The 19,073-nt window shown below is 44.1% G+C and overlaps 1 protein-coding gene across 2 annotated transcripts in view; it reads right to left on the bottom strand.

Moving 5' to 3' along the window:
• Positions 1-1,560: 1,560 nt before the first annotated feature.
• GRIP2 (glutamate receptor interacting protein 2) overlaps positions 1,561-19,073 on the bottom strand; it is a 492,450-nt gene continuing 474,937 nt past the window's right edge. Inside the window, exons 19-24 of one of the 2 annotated variants that reach the window (XM_056861417.1) lie at positions 16,842-17,018; positions 13,948-14,107; positions 9,918-10,038; positions 8,040-8,279; positions 5,956-6,120; positions 1,561-1,797 (exon numbers count right to left, since the gene is read on the bottom strand). In XM_056861417.1, the coding sequence (XP_056717395.1) occupies positions 1,600-1,797; positions 5,956-6,120; positions 8,040-8,279; positions 9,918-10,038; positions 13,948-14,107; positions 16,842-17,018 (1,061 nt within the window). In that variant the 3' untranslated portion in view covers positions 1,561-1,599. The remainder of the gene's footprint in view (positions 1,798-5,955; positions 6,121-8,039; positions 8,280-9,917; positions 10,039-13,947; positions 14,108-16,841; positions 17,019-19,073) is intronic. The other variant, XM_056861426.1, reaches the window with a different exon arrangement.

Below are 19,073 nucleotides of genomic sequence, written 5' to 3'. Positions count from 1 at the left end.
TATGCATCACACAGTACAAAAGAAAAAAACAAAAACCCATACCAGATACAAAGGAACAGCGGCCAATTCCTCAGATCAAGGACTTAACTTAAATTCCCAAACAGGGTCCATCAGAAATTCCCACGATAAAGTGCTATTCCAGAAACCCTGGCACAGGCAATTGCCCTGGCCAGAGAGAGACGTGCAAGACCTGGTAATGCTTTATGTCTTGCTTCATGGCAAAAGGAAGAGATCAAGGGCGTGGTTGCATTCCAACCCTTTTGCTGCAGGCAGATCATTCAACTAAATGTGAATATCGCACCGATTTATCACTACACAGGGATTTGGTTGGAGGCAGAAGATGCAGGATGTGGGGCACGGGGTCACAAAGGCATCGTGCTGACAGGTCAGGGAGAAGGTAACCATAGAAAACTGAGGGGCAGCTGCCAGGAGTGGCTACATCAGAGTGTCAAACCTCATCATGTGATAAAAAAACCATGTACTTCCACTAAGATGACCCGCAGAGGGCTCACTGGGAGGGGGGGACACGATATCTATCTAGCGCAGGATGTCTCTCATGCCAACAGTGACAAGGGGATGGATACAAGGCTTACCCTCCCCATACACACACTTTGACACACATAAAAACAAAAAATTAAGGGCAAGGAAAGAGTAGCTGGTGTGAGTGACTCACGTCCATTCACAAGGAACAGATTAGGGCCACAGTGAGGAAAGAGCTCACTGGTCCCCTGTGTGTGCACAAGAAGACTGGGGGTCCAAGACGGCGATTCACCTGTATGTTGTGTTCTATACTAAGTGCCTTCTAAAAATGCAGTAAATAAACTGTCTTTAGGCAAACAGTGGGGGAAAGTGCTTCAATTTTGTCCCAAAGATCAAGTGCGCGTGGTGGAGGAAGAGATTTTGACTGCCTGAACTCTGACAATGGGCTATATATATATATATATATATATATATATATATATATATATAAAAACCTAGCGAGTGAAATCTGCTCTTGGCTTTAAGGAAATCCAATGTGGCCCAGTGAGAAAGTGATGGCGAAAGAGTGAACTCGGAGAAGGGATTCAAGGTTCTTGCAACTGTTTAAGAAAAGGCCATGGGATAGTGCAGGGTGAGGGGTCTTTCACAGAAACAAGGGGGCTATTTTAAAACTTTACTGTACATGATTTAATAAAGCAAACAACGACAACAACAAAAAATAGCACCATGTGTCCAAGCCCTTCAGATTGTGGTGAAGAGATGGCCCATTCCCTGTTAGCCCATGCTCTGGAGAAGCTCAGGCAGACCATGAGTGACGGACTGGAGAAAGATGTTCTCTCACGGGTGAGATCTACTGGATGCTGCTTTTGGGGGCCAGCAGCGCACTCCACTGTTTGCATTAGCCAAAGGCAACGTCCCTCATTGGAGCAACAAGGCCAAGCCTGACAGGCTTCAAGACATGGCTAATCGGAGACCCACTTCATCATGGCAAGTTACGCTACAAAGAGTAACCACAAATACTAGTGCAAAAGAAAAAAGAAAACTGAGGAAAAAACACAAAAGAGACACCAAGAAGCTCTTCTGCAGAGCCTCGAGGGCAGCTCACAGCAAGGCCACCGTTCAGAGCGTCTGCATGCTGGCCTTGACCTCCACCCCGACAGACGACTGGCCAGACAGATTTCCATGGTCATCGAACCGGGCGTTGGCAGCAAAGGCTAGGGGGTTTCGGCTGATCACTAGATCCAATTTGTCTCCTGCCTCGGATATCAGAGGAACGGCCAAACAGCAATCAAAGTCTCTTGTTCGGATACGATTAACCTGAAGGGATGGATGGAAAATTCATTTTTTTAAAGAGACAGAGTCAACTGGAACTAATTAAATAGTGGCACCATTTTCTTCTACTGTCCTGGAATACAAGACAAAAGACACCCTGAGTTATAGACTGCAATATGGGAAGAAGAAGAAGAGTTGGTTTTTATATGCAGACTTTCTCTACCACTTAAGGAAGAATCAGACCAGCTTACAATCACTTTCCCTTCCCCTCCCCACAACAGACACCCTGTGAGGTAGGTGGGGCTGAGAGAGTTCAGAGAGAACAGTGACTAGTCCAAGGTCACCCAGCTAGCTTCATGTGGAGGAGTGGGGACCAACCCACTTCACCACATTAGAGACTGCCGCTGATGTGGAGGAGCAGGGAAACAAACCCAGGGGCTTATCGCACTGTCTGGGAAACGTCTCTCAAACCCTTTAAAAACATTACATTCTTTTCCCCACGCACCACAGACCTCCCGTTTCAGCTGGAAATGCTTTGGAAGCGCCAGACATCTGTTTTTTCCGAAAACGCCTATACCACCATGTATTTCCTTATGTCGTTTCAAAAACGGCAAGCCAAGGGGTGCGTTCAATTACAAACGCTATTCTGTTCTCCTCCCCTCTTTTCGCCACACCCAATGAAAAGCCTTTCCCCTCCCACCACCTTCCCCCTCCCCTCCCATTTGCATCCACCAATCTTTACTGCTATTAAATCCCCCCCCCATAAGTGCTTGTGCAGAGGAGGGCGAGGGCTGGAAAAGCAGCAAAATTGCTGCGAGTGGCAGAGGGGGGAGGGGGAAGCAGCACAAGGAGGAAGGGAGAGAAACTGAGGAATAGAGAGAGCGCCCGCCCGCATGAGCGCGCGCACACACGCACACACACAAAAGTCAGGGCTCTCCAGTGCCGGCACAAAGTTTCTCCCTGCCTGTTTTTATCTTTCTCCCGCTCGTCCAAGCGATAAAATGCAACATCGTTGCACCAACACCCGCAAACACCCGCTCTGTGACCAGCTCTGTGCAAGGAACGGCTCATTTTGGTTTATTTGGGGGGGGGGGGAATACCTGCATTGGTTGTGATTAGGGTTTCCCTGCCATGGGGGGGGAATGTGAGCCCATTGCCCTATTGTCCGGATGCACTGACGATACCGCGCAAGCGCACTGACATGACGAGAGGGGGGGTGGAGGGGAACCCAAGCGACGTCATGATTAGGCGGTGCTCCTCCACGCCCCCTTATCTCTTGGGAGCGCTGTTTCATTGGAGGTGCGCTCAGAAGGCTAACATTTCAGAGACATCTCAGAGACGTTAGAACGGGCAGAAGCGCGGGGAGAAAATAGCAAATCGCCTCGAGCACCATCGCTCTTTAGGTGTTTTCCACACGTTTCCCAGACATGGTGCGATAATGCCCCCAGTTCTCCAGATTAGAGTCCACGACTCCTAACCACTAAACCACGCTGGCTCTCTATTATGTGACAACATACAAACACACACACAGAATCATGCATTGCATATATGTGACATTTGTTTTGTCTTTTGCATGTCATATTTAAGTGTGGAATACTCCATTTCTTGAAACCATTTCTCTTTTTCTTATAAGAGATGAAACTTTGGGCAACCCATTTACCCTAAATTGGTTAAAATTCTACATTTCTGCTGGGGAGCAGTTCACATTTCTGTGGGATGGTGGGGGGCAGACTCATCCCATGGCTTGTCATTTGATTTGCTTATTAGATGCTTTTCATCCTATTGATTGCTCTCATTTATGCTGTGTAATCCGCTTTGAGTCTCAATGAGAAAGACACACTGTAAATAAAGTAACTCAATCCTTGCTGTGGGATACAGAGTGCAGACTAGGGAATGAGGCCACGCAAAAATTCAGTTCACAATAAGCAGATATGCAGAAATAATGCTCTGATGCACCAACACCTGGAGATTTCTTTGTGGCTATTTCAAGACAGCTGCTGGACTGTTCCTTTATTTTTGCAGGATGCAAAAAACAGAGAGGATTCTGGGAGATGGCATGCCGGGGATCAAGTCAGAAGCCTTGCGTGCTCTCAAATGTTTTTGGGTTGTTTCAAACTCCACTTCCCTGAAGAATCAAATTCCATTAAAATGCTAGTTCTTCTGCACCTGGGTCAGGATTAGTACTTGTTTAATCCAAACAAAGCCAATTCATGGTCTTTTATCAGCTTTGAGTGATGCCAGAAAAGTGGACTCTAATCTGGAGAACTGGGTTTGATTCCCCACTCCTCCACATGAGCGGTGGACTCTAATCTGGTGAAGTGGGTTTGATTCCCCCCTTCTCCACATGAGCGGCAGACTCTAATTTGGTGAAACGAGTTGGTTTCCCCACTCCTATATATGAAACCAGCTGGGTGACCTTCTCTCCGAACTCTCTCAGCCCCACCTACCTCACAGGGTGTCTGTTGTGGGGAGGGGAAGGGAAGGTGATTGTAAACTGGTCTGATTCTTCCTTAAGTGGTAGAGAAAGTCGGCATATAAAACCAACTCCTCCTCCTTCTATTTCAACTAACTAACTACAATTAGGGGTATCCAGATGGACCCCTCTCTTGGTCCTGCCTTGGATTTTGTATTCATTTGGGGGAACAATTATGCTTGCCCAGGCTGTAACTTTGCCGGCATTCACCAGAAACATGGCTGACAGCCTAATTAATTGTTTTTGGGTCCCATTCCTTTTTGCTGGTCTTTCATTTGAGGCTGAGAAAGAGCACGTGCACGGCAGGTCAGCTGGCCATGAGCCATAACAAGCCCCAGCAAGGCTCCCAACGTCGTTGCCAGATTGTCAGCTGCAGACCCTACATGTGTTGATCGTGGCACAGTCAATTCAGCTCTGTAAATGCTAAAAAGAAAAGAGGAGGAACCGAAAGGGAATTTCAAAACTTCTATCTACAATAATGGAAAAAAACATGGCTGGAGAGGAGCAGGAGGGTTGGATTTTTCGCCTGGGGAATTTTAGAACTGAATGGCTGCCTTGAGAATGGGGCCTGAAGGGCAGTGCTGAAAGGACAAACAATACAGGGACCAATGGGGGAGGGGTCAGTGCGGGGTCTTACACCACCTCCCATATCCTTAAACTCTTGTCAGCGGAATTCGTTGGGGTGGATCAAATACCATGTTTCTGTGGGTGCAAGCATGACTTTGTCATCTCCACCAAGGGTTGCCAGCTCCAGGCTGGGAAATACCTGGAGATATTGTGGGTGGAGCCTGAGGAGGGCAGGGTTTGGGCAGGGGAGGGACTTCAATGCCATAGAGTCAGATTGCCACAGTGGCCATTTTCTCCAGGGGAACTGATCTCTGTCACTTGGAGATCAGTTGTAATAGCGGGAGATCTCCAGCCACCACCTGGAGGTTGGCAACCCTATTTCCACCCCTCCTGCAACACAGCAGCCCAAATTTTGCCCCTTGAAATCCTGCTCCAGGAGGAAATCCCCCAGGACTAGGATTTCAGGGGCCATTTCGGGTTTCCGCAAGAGGGGAGAGATGAGAAAGTTGCAACCTGTGGACAGAAGTCCTTGAGCCCACAGAAATGTGGCATTGGATCACATTTTGTCACTGGCTGATGTTACACACATTTGGAAACATTGATAATTTCATACCAGATGCTTGTGTGAGAAGTTTCCATGTCACAAAACCCATGTTTTGAGTTAATAAGATACACCTGGCCACACAAGATAAAAGGTTTTCTAATTCCAGATATAAAATATCTCTTTAGGTGTACTTCTGGATGTGTTTTTCATAATCATGGTTTGCATTTATGACCACTGAGGAAGGCCCAATAGACCGAAACGCATATGGTTTTGTATTGGTCATTTATAATGAGCGCATCATCAACTGTGTTTAATATCTTTGTAACAGTTTATACTGGTGGTTTTATATGTAGCCTTCATCCCAGGCCCAGTGTTTTTAACAAATTTATTGTGTATACTATATCATTAATAATAATTATTATTTTGTTATAGATTTTAAAGTTTCCAGCTCAGCCTTTGAGGCTCCCTGCATTGGATCTACGCCCATTATCTTGGGATACCGCCATAGCATAATCAAAAGACAACTTACCCAGGTATTGTTGGTTAAGTAACACACAATACTATACATTGTGAAAACGTATCCATTTCAGTCACTCAAAGCTTTCCTTACATTAATTACCTGAAGGACTCTGTCATAGGGCTTGAGGCCACACTGGTCAGCTGGCCCTTCTGGACGGATCATGTTAACGTAGACACCTTTTTCTAGCAAGCCATCAGAGACACTGAATCCAAAGTCTTCCGTCTCTGGATCCTTGTAGATAGTCATCTGCAAGAACAGGCAAGTCTAATGTGTTGCAGCCAACAGAAATAAAGGGGAACTATGACATGAAACTAGAACACGGGGTCATCTGCTGAAGCTGGAGGGTGAGAGATTCAAAATGGATAAAAGGAAGTATATCTTTACACAATGCATAGTTAAATTGTGGAACTCCCTGCCCCAAAATGTGGTGATGGCTGCCAACTTGGAAGGCTTTAAGAGGGGAGTGGACATGTTCATGGAGGAGAGGGGTATTCATGGCTACTAGTTAAAATGGATACTAGTCATGATACCTATTCTCTCCAGGATCAGAGGAGCATGCCAAATATATTAGGTGCTGTGGAACACAGGCAGGCTGGTGCTGCTGCAGTCGTCTTGTTTGGGGGCTTCCTAGAGGCACCTGGTTGGCCACTGTGTGAACAGACTGCTGGACTTGATGGGCCTTAGTCTGATCCAGCAGGGCCTTTCTTATGTTCTTATGAAAGTTTGTACAAGGATGATAAGATGGACAATGGGATTCTGCTACGGGTCTCATTGTGAAGTTTTTCATTGACTTGGGGCAAAGTGGTAATTTGCAGAACAAAATTGTGTGGCATGGAGAATAAAGTATCAAATGAGGGCCAGGGGGAAAACTTATACCATTCTTTCAAGAGTGCCAGGCCCAGTTTCCCCATGTCTATTAACACAGTAAAGTTACCCCAAAACAGTTGTCCTTTTTCTTCTTGGTGATCACACGGCAATTATTCTTTATGAATGTGTTCAAACAGCTGTTCTATCAGACAAAAAGTCTGAACCTGAATATGTCCTCTAAAGATTAACAACAAATGCCTCCAACTGGGGACGCATTCATATGCACTACGCAACAATGATGAGGCAAAAATTAAAAGCAGGAATAGTAATCAGACATTAAGATGAGTATGCCTGTAAGCATGTATTCCCTAGCTAGTTGCACTTATACAAAAAAAATCCAGTTTTTAGCCAACAACTTTACAATTAATCTTCTCTTTAAAAAAAAGTTGTGAAAGTAGATCTCTAATCTTAGAGACTACCATAACTCATTCCAGAGCAAACCCTCTGTTGAAAGTATACAAGGGCTCGTTTTTAACTAAAAACTGATAATATCAGAGCTTGGGGGTACCCAATTAAGTTGTTGGATAACAGATGATGAAGAAGAAGAGTTGGTTTTTATATGCCAACTTTCTCTACCTCTTAAGGCAGAATCAAACCAGCTTACAATCACCTTCTCTTCCCCTCCCCACAACAGACACCCTGTGAGGTAGGTGGGGCTGAGAGAGGGTGACTAGCCCAAGGTCACTCAGCTGGTTTCGTGTGGAGGAGTGGGGAAACCAACCCAGTTCACCAGATTAGAGTCCACTGCTCCAAACCACCGCTCTTGACCACTACTGCACAGATGATGGCCTTGAGCACAGATGACTTAAGAGGGGAGTTAGACAGACTCATGGAGGAAAGGGCCATCGATGGCTACTAGCTATGCTGAGTTATGGGAACCTCCATATTCAGAGGCAGTAAACTTCTGAAACCCAGTGCTAGGAGGATACAGCAGGGGAAAGGCTTAGCCTTTGTGACCTGTTGTTGGCCCTCTGGGGCAACTGGCTGGCCATTATGTGAAAAAAAGAATGTTGGACTAGATGGACCACTAGTCTAATCCAGCAGGAATCTCTTCTTATGTTCTTGTGAAGTTCTTTCCACCTCCAAAAGCTTTGTTGGAGATGCTAGTGCCATAGTCAGCATTCCTCTGTACATGGGCTAATGAATTACTCTTAGTATTCCTGAAAACAGTGTCACCTTTGTGGTTGCATTAAATCAAGCATCTCAGCAAGCAGCTGTTGATAGCCATCTGAGAATTAATTAAATTGTGCATAAAAACCACTCTCGCATATTAGAAATACCGACAGCCTGTAATGGAACCCTTTCTTAACACATACCTTGTGCAGTTCAAGAGGAGTGGGGGACATAATTTCCTGAATCTCTTCCTTCATTATCTTGATTTCCAAATTCCTCTCATTTTTCTTGGTAGGAGTGACATTGCTGTGGCCCTGCCCTTCACCTGAGCTCTTGGGGTTCCCTTTCCTCGAGGGGCTCAATCCAGACTGGTTAACAGAGTTCATGAGCAGCTTGCCCCCATCAAGACCCAGATTATGTACACTCCCTGTCATGATGGATGCCTACAGGAAAAATAAAATAAAGTCAGACTAGCAGCAGGAACCTTGGGAAGACATAAACCTTGCAAAGTCAGCGTCAGGGAAGTGGCGATATTTTCTCACCAGGTTTCAGATCTTCTGCCATGTAATATTCAGCATGCTTAAAGGCTGAGGGATATTGCATCCCTCTTACTGCCACCTTCCCCCCACACACCCAACTTCCAAGACGTTGGAAAGACCAGCAGAGATGGTTAGAAAGAGAACAGTCAATGCACCCACTCACTACAAATGCTGACTTGCAGTTTGTGACTGGAGTTGGTGCTGCAGAGTTGCATCTGGGTAGATGAACAAGGTCTGCCTGCACAAAGCTTTACTATACCTTCCTTTAAAAAAAAAGTGACATACTTTTTCTTTTGCAAATGCAGCCCCTCTGGGATTGTTTGCTCAAGGAGAATGGCATGGGAGGAGAGGGAGACATTAATCTGTTCCCTCTCCTATTGCTTTTTTATTGGAAAAAGTCACATCCAAGCTGCTTTTACTCTTGTGGGGAAATGTGTGTGTTAAGTGCCGTCAAGTCGCTTCTTGGTGACGGAAGCACACCCCTTGACTAAAGATGCTTCCATTAGTCATGCTCAGTCCTTTGTATCTTCCTTTTAGGAAAGGAAAGCACACCTTTCAAGTGAGAAGGTACACTTTGTGTGTGTGTGTTAAGTGCCATCAAGTCGCTTCCGACTCATGGTGAGTTAGCCACCCTATGTATTAATGTCCTTCAAAATATTCTATCGTTAACAGCCTTGCTTAGGTCTTGCAAACCGAGAGCTGCGGCTTCCTTCATAGAGTCAATACATCTCATGTTGGGTCTTCTGCTTTTCCTGCTACGTTCAACTTTTCCTAGCACTCTTAATGACTCAAGGAAGCAGAAGACTGTGAGAGGATCTATTCACCCTACCGTTGGTAGGGTTGCCAGCTCTGGGTTGGGAAATACCTGGAGATTTTTGGGGCGGAGCCTACGGAGGGTGGGGTTTGGAGAGAGGAGGGACTTCAATGCCATAGTTTCCAATTGCCAAAGTGCCCATTTTCTCCAGGTGAACTGATCTCTATTGGCTGGAGATCAGTCATAATAGCAGGAGATCTCCAGGCACCACCTGGAGGTTAGCAAACATGAAACAGCAATTAAACTGGCCAACGCTGAAGTGTGTTAATAACAGCTAGAGTTGGTCCCTGAGGAAGGCTGTGATAAGCCGAAACAGAAAGGATACCGGTCTTCTGTTGAAGTGAAAAGACAACTAACTTTACCTCTTGGACACAGGAAACAATCCTGATTCAGGACTTTACGGTGCACTTCAATTTAGAGCATACGGACTATAAATATATGTTGACTACTTGTTGATAAGCTACAATACTACGTTGGCTAGAAGCTTTGTATACTATGTAATTTTTCATGTATATAAATTGAGTTGAATGCAGTTTAATTGCTGTTTCATGTTTGCTAATTAACTGACAGCACGCTAACTCTCGTTTGCCAAACCACCTGGAGGTTGGCAACCCTAATCACTGGTCCCTGTCCTGTTCCCACCTGGAAAGGCTCAGCTCAAAACATACAAAGGGGGATAACTTACTAGAAGTGGCCACAACACTGGAGTTTTCAAATGCTAAATTTACCTCAATCTCCCTCAAAAGTTCAGACTGGCCGCATGTTTCCAAGTCTTCCAAAGCTTCTCCAAAAACACGCCAAAAATTATCCTCGTGTGCGGTCTCAAGGCCATTTTGGCGGTTGGGATATCTGTTGTAACGTAGGAACCAAAGATTGTCAGCACTCTTCTGCAGCGGGACGGAAGCCGCAAGGCTACAGCAAGTGGCTCGCCAGTAAAAGCAGAGACTTGGCAGAGTCTTCATATACAAAAGCAAACAATGTGAACTTTTTTTCAGGCAAGAGAGTCCAAATACAAAACCTCCATGCACTTTTACTAACAGGGCAAAAGTCCTTCAAAAGGAAGAATTTAACTGGTGTAGTAAATGTCAAGTTCAAAAGGGTAAATAAAAAAGTGCCTGTAGGAAGATTGTAGGTTTAGGAAAACGTTTTGGTGAAATAGAGAAAAGAAAAAAAAAGGATGCATTATGGGTAAACCAGGAGCCTCAGAGACTGTTAGTACAAAGGCGGATGGGACAGAGTTCAGATCTGAGACACAGAACACCTGAGAAAAGAGAGAAAAACACAGAGGGTAACAGACATGGTGAGAAAATGATAAATACATCAGGTCTCTGCGTGAATAAATGTAAAAAAGATGTATATAAAATGATTTTCCCTAGACTTGACCAGCAATTAAACACCGTACATGATTATACACAGGGGACTTCACAAGACCCGTAGGCAGCCCAGACTTGTTTCTTCTTCAACATCTAACCTCAGATATTTCACGGATCAATAGTGAAGGTTTTGATACATCTACTTTTAACTTGTTCTGTTGCCCTTTCCACTTATATGATGTAGGAAAACATCTCTCCCGGCACAGAAAGAGATTCAGGCTTTCCTACTGGCCAATCACCACCTTCCCCAAACCAGCACTCTAAAAGCGGGTCCCGTGTTTCATTTATGTCATGTGACCAAGCGATGGAGCCTATGATGGGGTATGCAGGTGGAAAGAGGTCTGATTCTCAACAGCTGGGGTCACTCAGGACAGGAAGTAAGCTTTGCCCCCCCCCAAGCTGTGCCCGAGTGCACCCCTTTACTTAACTTCCATATAAGTGAATGGATGCCGTTCATTCCTATGGAGAAAAATCAAGCACTGTGCTTGTGGATAGTGTAGCAGGGAGGGTAAAACCTTCCTTTCCCCCACACATTGGGGTGGACTGGTCCTCACAGACAGTAACACCTGAGCTGTGAACTGCCTTCCCGCAAAGATACCCATGATGGGTATGTTGCAAGTTCATTATCATTTATCAATGCTTAAAATACACTAGGCGCACAATAGCAACACTGGCTTCTTGGGCATGTGGGAAGGCCACAACATTGGATTATCTGGCATTCACTCCTCCACACACTAAAGGGAAAACAGGAATTAAAGGAGAACCAAAGTCATATGAAATGGTTTTGGAAATTCATGCCAAGGAGATGATTACTGTTTTAATGGGTCAACACTACAAAGAACTGTGATACAAACACAGGAGATGTTGGGTTGAGGTGTGTTTTTTAAGTGAGTACATTTTTTGGTTGGTTTGCATTCCTTTTTATTCTCCCATCCAAACTCCCCCTGGGCATCATTCTCTGGATGGTTGCAGTACTGAGACAGAGCCACTGAGACATAAGCAAACCACGGTGTTAAGAAAGCCACATGAAGACTGTTTAGTCCCCAGTATGCAATTTAGGAGACTAGTAAGGTCAGTCTTGGCAGCAAATCCCAGGCAAAAGGTTGTTGCATAGAACCTAACACATAGCTGGGCAGGAATCCATCATTTGGATTCATGCTTAACAGGTACTGGAGAATTCTAATGTCGGCAAAAAATAGTAGTCGGCCATGATTGGTCTATTAAGGTAGCAGTAACCCAATCCCTTTATTCGAACTAACGGCAGTCATAAAGAACCGAGAAAGCTACTCTGAAGAATTCTGATTAACTCAAAAGACTTTTACACGTTTCTTTTTAGTTGGTTATAATAGAAGGAATTGTGCTACTGTTATTTTTGGATTAAGTCTAATGCACTTCACACCTTAGAATCATTTTCCCTACTTTGTAGTAGTATCAGTTTGCGGATTCGGCAGATTTTGGATACTGGTTCCCTGCTCAAGCACCATGGAAAGACATGACATTTTTGGTGCAACAGTATAAGCAGTGAGCCACAGGATGCACCTGCAGATGTGCTTTTATATGCCTCGTGCCAAATCACACAAGTACACTACGCATACAAATGAATGTGGCTTCTTACACATAAGTGCACATCCCCAGCAACATCCCCATCTGGTCATTAGCACGCTCAGTGGAAAAGATCGCCTTTTAATCAACACTGCTCAAAGATCAAATGTGAGCCACAAATTAAAAAGGTTACTTCCCTCCAATTAGTTGAGCTCTGTTATTAAGAGGGTAACCCCAAGCTAATTAAGCCAGTGTCTGGATAATCAAAAGGCCTAACGCTGGCTTCAAAATGTTAACGGCATTTTACTTAAAGCAGAAAGCTAATTCAACAAACAACAACATATAAGAAGACAGACCAAGGCCTGCCCAATAGAATGCCAGCTGTGGATATCTGTTTTCTTCATTTTGCAGGCCCAATTCATCTCTCAAAATACTTGTCAAGGCATTATTCTGTTTGGTTAAGTCTAGACAGAGCTGAATGTTTTTGGAACAAATTCCCTGTATCCCCGGTTAAACGGACAGCTACCCACACCATTATTTGGAGATCGAAACATTCAGATAATGTTTTAACCAATTACAGATAGAAAGGATACAACACAATCATTCAGAGGGTGATTGTGTTGGTCTGCAGTGGAAGAGCTAGGTTCGAGTCCAGTAGCACCTAAGAGACCACCACGATTTTCAGAGTATGAGCTTTCATGAGTCAAAGCTTCCTCATCTGACAAAGGGAGCTTTGAATCTTGAAAGCTCATACCCTGAAAATCTTGTTGGTCTCAAAGGTGCTGCTGGACCAGAATCTAGCTCTTGTAATAAAACCAGTTTGCCATTCAGTAAAAAGTTATTTGTCAAGCACTGAAGCTTGCAATAGTGGCTAATCATCTCCACCCATGAGTATCATCAAATACTACTCTTAAGGAGACAAATTCTTATTTTAGGCATTCTGAAGAGCAGCACAATCAGCCCCCTTGCTGCTTTCAGTCCTAATTTCTAGCCATTAAATGGAAGGAAGTTACACAGTACCTGCCTGAGAATCTAAAAGCATGCCCTTGAAGGGAAAGATGTCTTGGGAGTTCCATGGATGCAGTGATTTGGAGAAAGGGAATAGAGCAGGTAATGCAATATCCAGCAATTCCCATGCAATCATGAAAACCTGATCTTTCCATTTTTAAAAACAACAACAGATTTTTGGTTAATAATTCCAAGGGAATTACTAGATTCTGCATTAATTGTCAAATGCTTCCACTGAATTACTGTAACCATTAAGACAACCTTCTTCTAAACATCTGCTTTTAGATAGAGTTGTGATATTTTGTGTAATCTTTTACAGTCGTATACATAAGAGATATTTCATTAACATCTCGTGTAAACATTATGCATCAGTAAACCTTAAATGTTATTTGTAAGGTTGCCAACCTCCAGGTGGTAGCTGGAGATCTCCTGCTATTACAACTGATCTCCAGGCATCAGAGATCAGTTCATCTGGAGAAGGTGGACTCTATGGAATTATACCCCACTGAAGTCCTTCCCCTGCTTTCCCCATCCTCCTCAGGCTCCACCCCCAAAATCTCCAGGTTGGCAACCCTAGTTATTTGTGTTGAATGGAGCTGATTCTTCTGTATGGACACAGCTGCTATCTAATAGCTATTAAGAAATAAACACACACCCTAGCAGCTTTCCCCATTCCCAGCCAAGATCCTGCACTTCAATGTAGACATGTACTCTTGTGGAATACATTTATGCCCCACTTTCCTAAAATAAATAAATAAAAATTCAAAGTATCTTCTGGCCAACATGAATGCACATTTGCGACCACCTTTCTCTTCCATTTAGTGTCCTGACATACCTGCTGGGCTTCTCCCAGTCCTCCTCACTGAAAGAAGTGCCATCCATAAATGGGTAACTCTTCCTGGGGTCCCCAGGAGGGGTGCTGCTCTTCTGTCTGCTGGATCTCCACTCATGTGGATGAAGAGCAATACCAACAGCTTGGGGTATGTAAGTACCTACTGGGAGACGATGAAGAAGAGACAGACAGGAAGGGTCCTGTTGTTTTAAGAAAGCCTGGTTGATGCTGTTATAGGTAAAAGACCATCATATGAACACATCCATAGAAATGGAAACCAAAGCATCCTGTATCAAAAGTATCAACTTTTATTGATCATGAGATGGAGGGCATCTTGGCCATCTTCTGGACATGGAATAGGGGTCACTGGGGGTGTGGGGGGGAGGTAGTTGTGAATTTCCTGCATTGTGCAGGGGGTTGGACTAGATGACCCTGGTAGTCCCTTCCAACTCTGTGATTCAATGATTCTATTGTTACTGCATTGAAGTATTTGAATTGTTGGTCACCTGGAGGCTCTCCAATATTCAAAAAGTGGGGAGAACAGAAACGGACAATGTCAAGATATCCCCATCTGTTAAAACTTTTTTTTAAGAGCTATTATTCCCTTTGGTTTGATTAATAAGACTAAATTCTTTAAAGATTCATCAACTGTTAAGAGATGGACTTCCCACTGAGAAGTCAGAGAGAGGTCACATGGCTCGTGCTACAAAAATGCGTTGTGGTTGACTTGTTCTTTTCATAGCGGAAAATACTAGACTACAGAAATGTTGTCCCCTACTTTTAACCAACATGCAATGTAATTCTAAGCACAGTTAGACCCTTCTGAGTCCATTGAAGTCGATTAGGATTGTGCTGAAAATGACCCCTAGTCTTGCATACTGTCCAGGCAGAAAGGGTATAGTTCTGTGACCTGAATTACTTTGCAAAGTTAACTAGGAAAGAAGGGCAACTTTAGAAAGCATGAACAAGTGAGATATGTCATCACGTTGGCTGGGTTTCTTTGGGTTCAATATATATTTGATATTAAAATGAAAAAAAGAAGTGTATTTTAAGAGCATTTGTTATGGAATAATTACACTACTACCTAAATGTTGCACACAGGGCTAGAACTAGAAATCTGAGCAAGTACACTTAAAAACATAAGAAAAGCCATGGGGGATCAGACCAAGGCCCATCAAGTCCAGCAGTCTGTTCACACGGTGGCCAACCAGGAGCCTCTAGGAAGCCCACAAACAAGACGACTGCAGCAGCATCTCAGACAGTTACATAATGCTGTACCCATCTGTAAGAGGAAGATGAACACAGGACCAGTCCCAAATATGAACATAGATCAGACCAGAAGGCCCACCCTGCTCAGCATTCCGATTCCACTAATGGTCAACCAGATGTCTCCAGAAATGCCTTCTCTTGTTTGACCGCTTCTCTTGTTTAGGGAGGGGCTGTGGCTCACTGGTAGAGCATCTTGCTTGACATGCAGAAAGTCCCAGGTTCAATCCCTGGCATCTCCAGTTAAAGGGACTAGGCAAGTAGGTCATGTGAAATACCTCTGCCTGAGACCCTGGAGAACCACTGCCAGAGGCCTAATGCACTAAGCATAAACAACGCTTAAACAAACGTCTTATCTTTGTCTGATCGCACTCTATGGTCCTGGAAATGTCTGTGCTTTTAACATGTGCTTATAGCACGATGTTTCTACTTCCTCCGTTTCAGGGTCATTTTCCCCTGAGGAGTGTATACCTTTAAAACGTTGCATATCTCTCCGCCCCTCTGTAGTCTGTGTAGCCCATCTTCCCTCCCTCCTCCCCTCCCAATCCCCTCCCCACAGGAATAAAGGGAATAAAATTCTGTTGCACTTAGCAGGGCTGCGTTTCTTAAAGTTGTACACGCCCGCTTCTCTACCCCACTCCTCTGAAACTTTCCCTGGAATTAACACGTCGCGCTCCAAACAGCCACTTGGTCTGGGGAATTTCACCTTTCACACACAAGCCTGAGCCCAAGAACCGGCTGCCTTGGAGCCCTTTGAAATTAAGGACTTCCCTCCCCTTTGAAATTAAGGACTTCCCTCCCCCGGCTCTGCTAGCACAGCTAGAGAGAGAGAAATTCATGGGTAAAGGAAAGTATTTACACTCTAAAGCTGATCATGCTCCTGCCTCCTTCCCTGAGTGAGGGGGAAGGGTGGAACAATACAATGTTGGAATGCTGGCTCTTTTCACCAGCACCCCTTTTCTTAGCGCAGGGGGGCAGTCACCATATCGGCTTAAGAAAAAAAGAAGGGGGGGAATTAAGAGTGGGGAGGGGGGAAGCTTGTCGCACTTCCATGATGTCATGGATTATGCAACTTCCCCCAGGGAGAAACGCAGACGGGGCAAAGTTAAAATACAGCGAGGGAAAAGTCAAGATGCGGAGGGGAAATTTGAAAGCGCAGCCAAACCGTGCAGTTCGAGCACAGCGATAATGTGTAGTAGGTAAAAGGTGCGTTAAGCCTTCCAGTCTGAGTAGACAATACCGACTTTGATGGACCAAGGGTCTGATTCAGTATAAAGCAGCTTCATGTGTTCATGCGACCTGCAGCAACTGATATTGCCAGCACTGCCTCTGGAGGTTGTATTTTGCTACCATGGCTGATAGCAGCAAACAGGCCCATCTTCCATAAGTATGTCAAACCATCTTCTAAGCAATTCAGCCAGTGGCTATCACCACACTTCGTTGTATGCTAAAGCATTTCCTCTTGTCTGGCCTTATTCTATTTACCTCTTTAGAAATAAGTCAGCACCCAGAAATTCCTAATGGAATCAAATGGGGCAAACGTATTCTCTCTGAGAGGCACAGTTCAGGTATGAGCCAAGCAGTTCTTCCTAGACCCAGGGATTTGCACTGTAAAAGGAAGAGCAACTTACCCTGGCTTCCATAACCTGCATCAATGCCAGAACCATCCCAGGATTCCATTGCGCTGTCCACACTGGGGATCGTGGTGGAATAAATCTCAGAGAGTTTGCTAGTTTTCTGAGAGTCGGTCAGGTCATCTTCTGGGTCACTCACTTCATTCATACTTGCAGACTTTTTGGGATAAATTCCTGGAACCAAACACAAAGCACATGATGAGCACAAAGCGCTACACAGACTTTTTGGCACATTGCAGTCTATGACCAAAGAACACTTGGCAAATGTTTCTTAGGGTGCAGGACCAAGCTTTGTGCCTCCAGAGGGTCACATGAGAGTGCTCTCTCTGACAGGGGCCAGGTCTTCTCCTTAATTTAAGAAAGGGAAAGCAATTCTACATGCGTAAAAATCATGCAATCACTATTTCTCCTATAGCAGCTTATCCACAGTATGGTATGTGCGTAAAGTGACATCAAGTTGCTGCTGACTTATGGCAACCCCAGCAAGGCAAGTGAGGAGCAGAGGGGGTCTGACATTGCCTTTCTCTTGAGTCTTCCTTGGTGGATCTCCCTTCCAAGTACCAACCCTGCTTAGCTTCCAAGATCTGACAAGATCGGGCTATACCATGCCGCCTTCCCTCATATCCACAGCACTAGGATGATCCTAAAGTCTTTGACTTTCACTGAAGCTAGTTAGATTTATTTTCTGGTACATGGTGTTAAGATTTTAGGCTGGAGAAAAAAAGAGAGTTATTCTTTAGTGAACACTTAAGCAAATATTCCCTAGAAATTTGCTCTTTTACCTCAGAATATCTTCTGAGTGAGCAACAATTCTTTAATAGAAAATAAATGGATGGTCTTCCAAAATTAGGACGAATTAATCTGTTCTCTTGAAATGGCTGTGGAATTCTAAATTTAGATAATTCAGATTTGGAATTACCAAAGTGAAGTCATTTCCCCTCATTCTGGTATCTGGAGAAGGTATTTTTGTAAGGAAAACCATATTTTGCACTGGGCGAAGGATTTGCTTGCAAATTTTCGACCTTGAAATGTCAGGTTCGTGCTTTCTATAGGATTATTGTTGTGGTGGCTTCTGCGATTTGGAAACTGTCCATTTTTCAAGTAGACCAGAAATCTTTTAATGCTAACAAGATGGCAGACTGGAAGAAGGCATAATAATGTATTACATCTGAAGTATGGTTATTGAGTTGGTATAAAACTCCATATCCTAGGCAAAAGTGAGGGCAAGAATTTTATCCTTGCTGGCGCAAAAAAGTGTTAAGAAAACAGCAGGGGAAAGGAACGGTCACAGAAAAGGGAAGGTTAGAGTCTGAGCAAGCAAGAGGTCCAATTTGTCAATAGCTAAGCAGGAAAGTAAGAACGATTAAGCAAGGAGAGTTTTCTGTGCTCTTGAAGAACGAAAGACTTAAAGGAAGGAATCAAGAAAGTGGATGAGACTTAAATCTTAATGGGTCCATAAAGCTTGCATGGATACTACCTAAACTGTCTTCATTAAATCAAAGAGTGGAAGGAAAGAGATGTATCCCTCAAATTTACGTTAGAACAGAGGTTGGTATTTGAAAGGAAACCTTATTCCTTTCAAGGTACCGTGATTCAGGCTGAGATCCTTAGCATGGCAGGAAGGGTTGTTGCATCAGAATTTCAAAATACTAGGGGCACTTCACAGCTTCAGATCCTGAGGAACAGCACTTGACTGGCAAGCACGTTGGCAGGGAAGGAATGCCTAATAAGCGTTTCTTCAACTGGCTTTGTAGCAATTCTTTTAGAAATATAACACTGCATCAAAGTAGAGGGGCTTGAACAGTACTAAGGGAGAAAAATACCATGTGAGGAAAAGGTTTGTCTAGATTGACAGTTCTGAAGATGCTCTTTACATTATAGGGTGGAAAGAATTCCTTCTTTATACAGGAAGCGGAGAGCTCAAAAATGGAGTCAACATCTCAAAACTGATTTTCAAATGTGTACTTGAGATTACCTGCCCGTCTGTACAGAGAACCCACAATGAAACCATCACAATTTCCTATCATTTCCCTAATGATCCTATATAATACTGTTATATAGAAAGGAACAAATCTGACACTGTAGAAAGGAGGTAAAGGTAGTCCCCTGTGCAAGCATTACTGACCATGGGGTGACGTCACATCTCAACATTTACTAGGCAGACTATGTTTACGGTGTGGTTTGCCATTATTCATGAAGGTGTTTTGATTTTGACTGTAAAAGTATAAA

This window comes from Euleptes europaea, chromosome 1 (assembly GCF_029931775.1).
Source record: "Euleptes europaea isolate rEulEur1 chromosome 1, rEulEur1.hap1, whole genome shotgun sequence".
In the NCBI taxonomy this organism is placed as follows: domain Eukaryota; kingdom Metazoa; phylum Chordata; class Lepidosauria; order Squamata; family Sphaerodactylidae; genus Euleptes; species Euleptes europaea.
The sequence above is the reverse complement of the archived record's forward strand: the minus strand, read 5'-3'. Positions and strand labels throughout refer to the sequence as shown.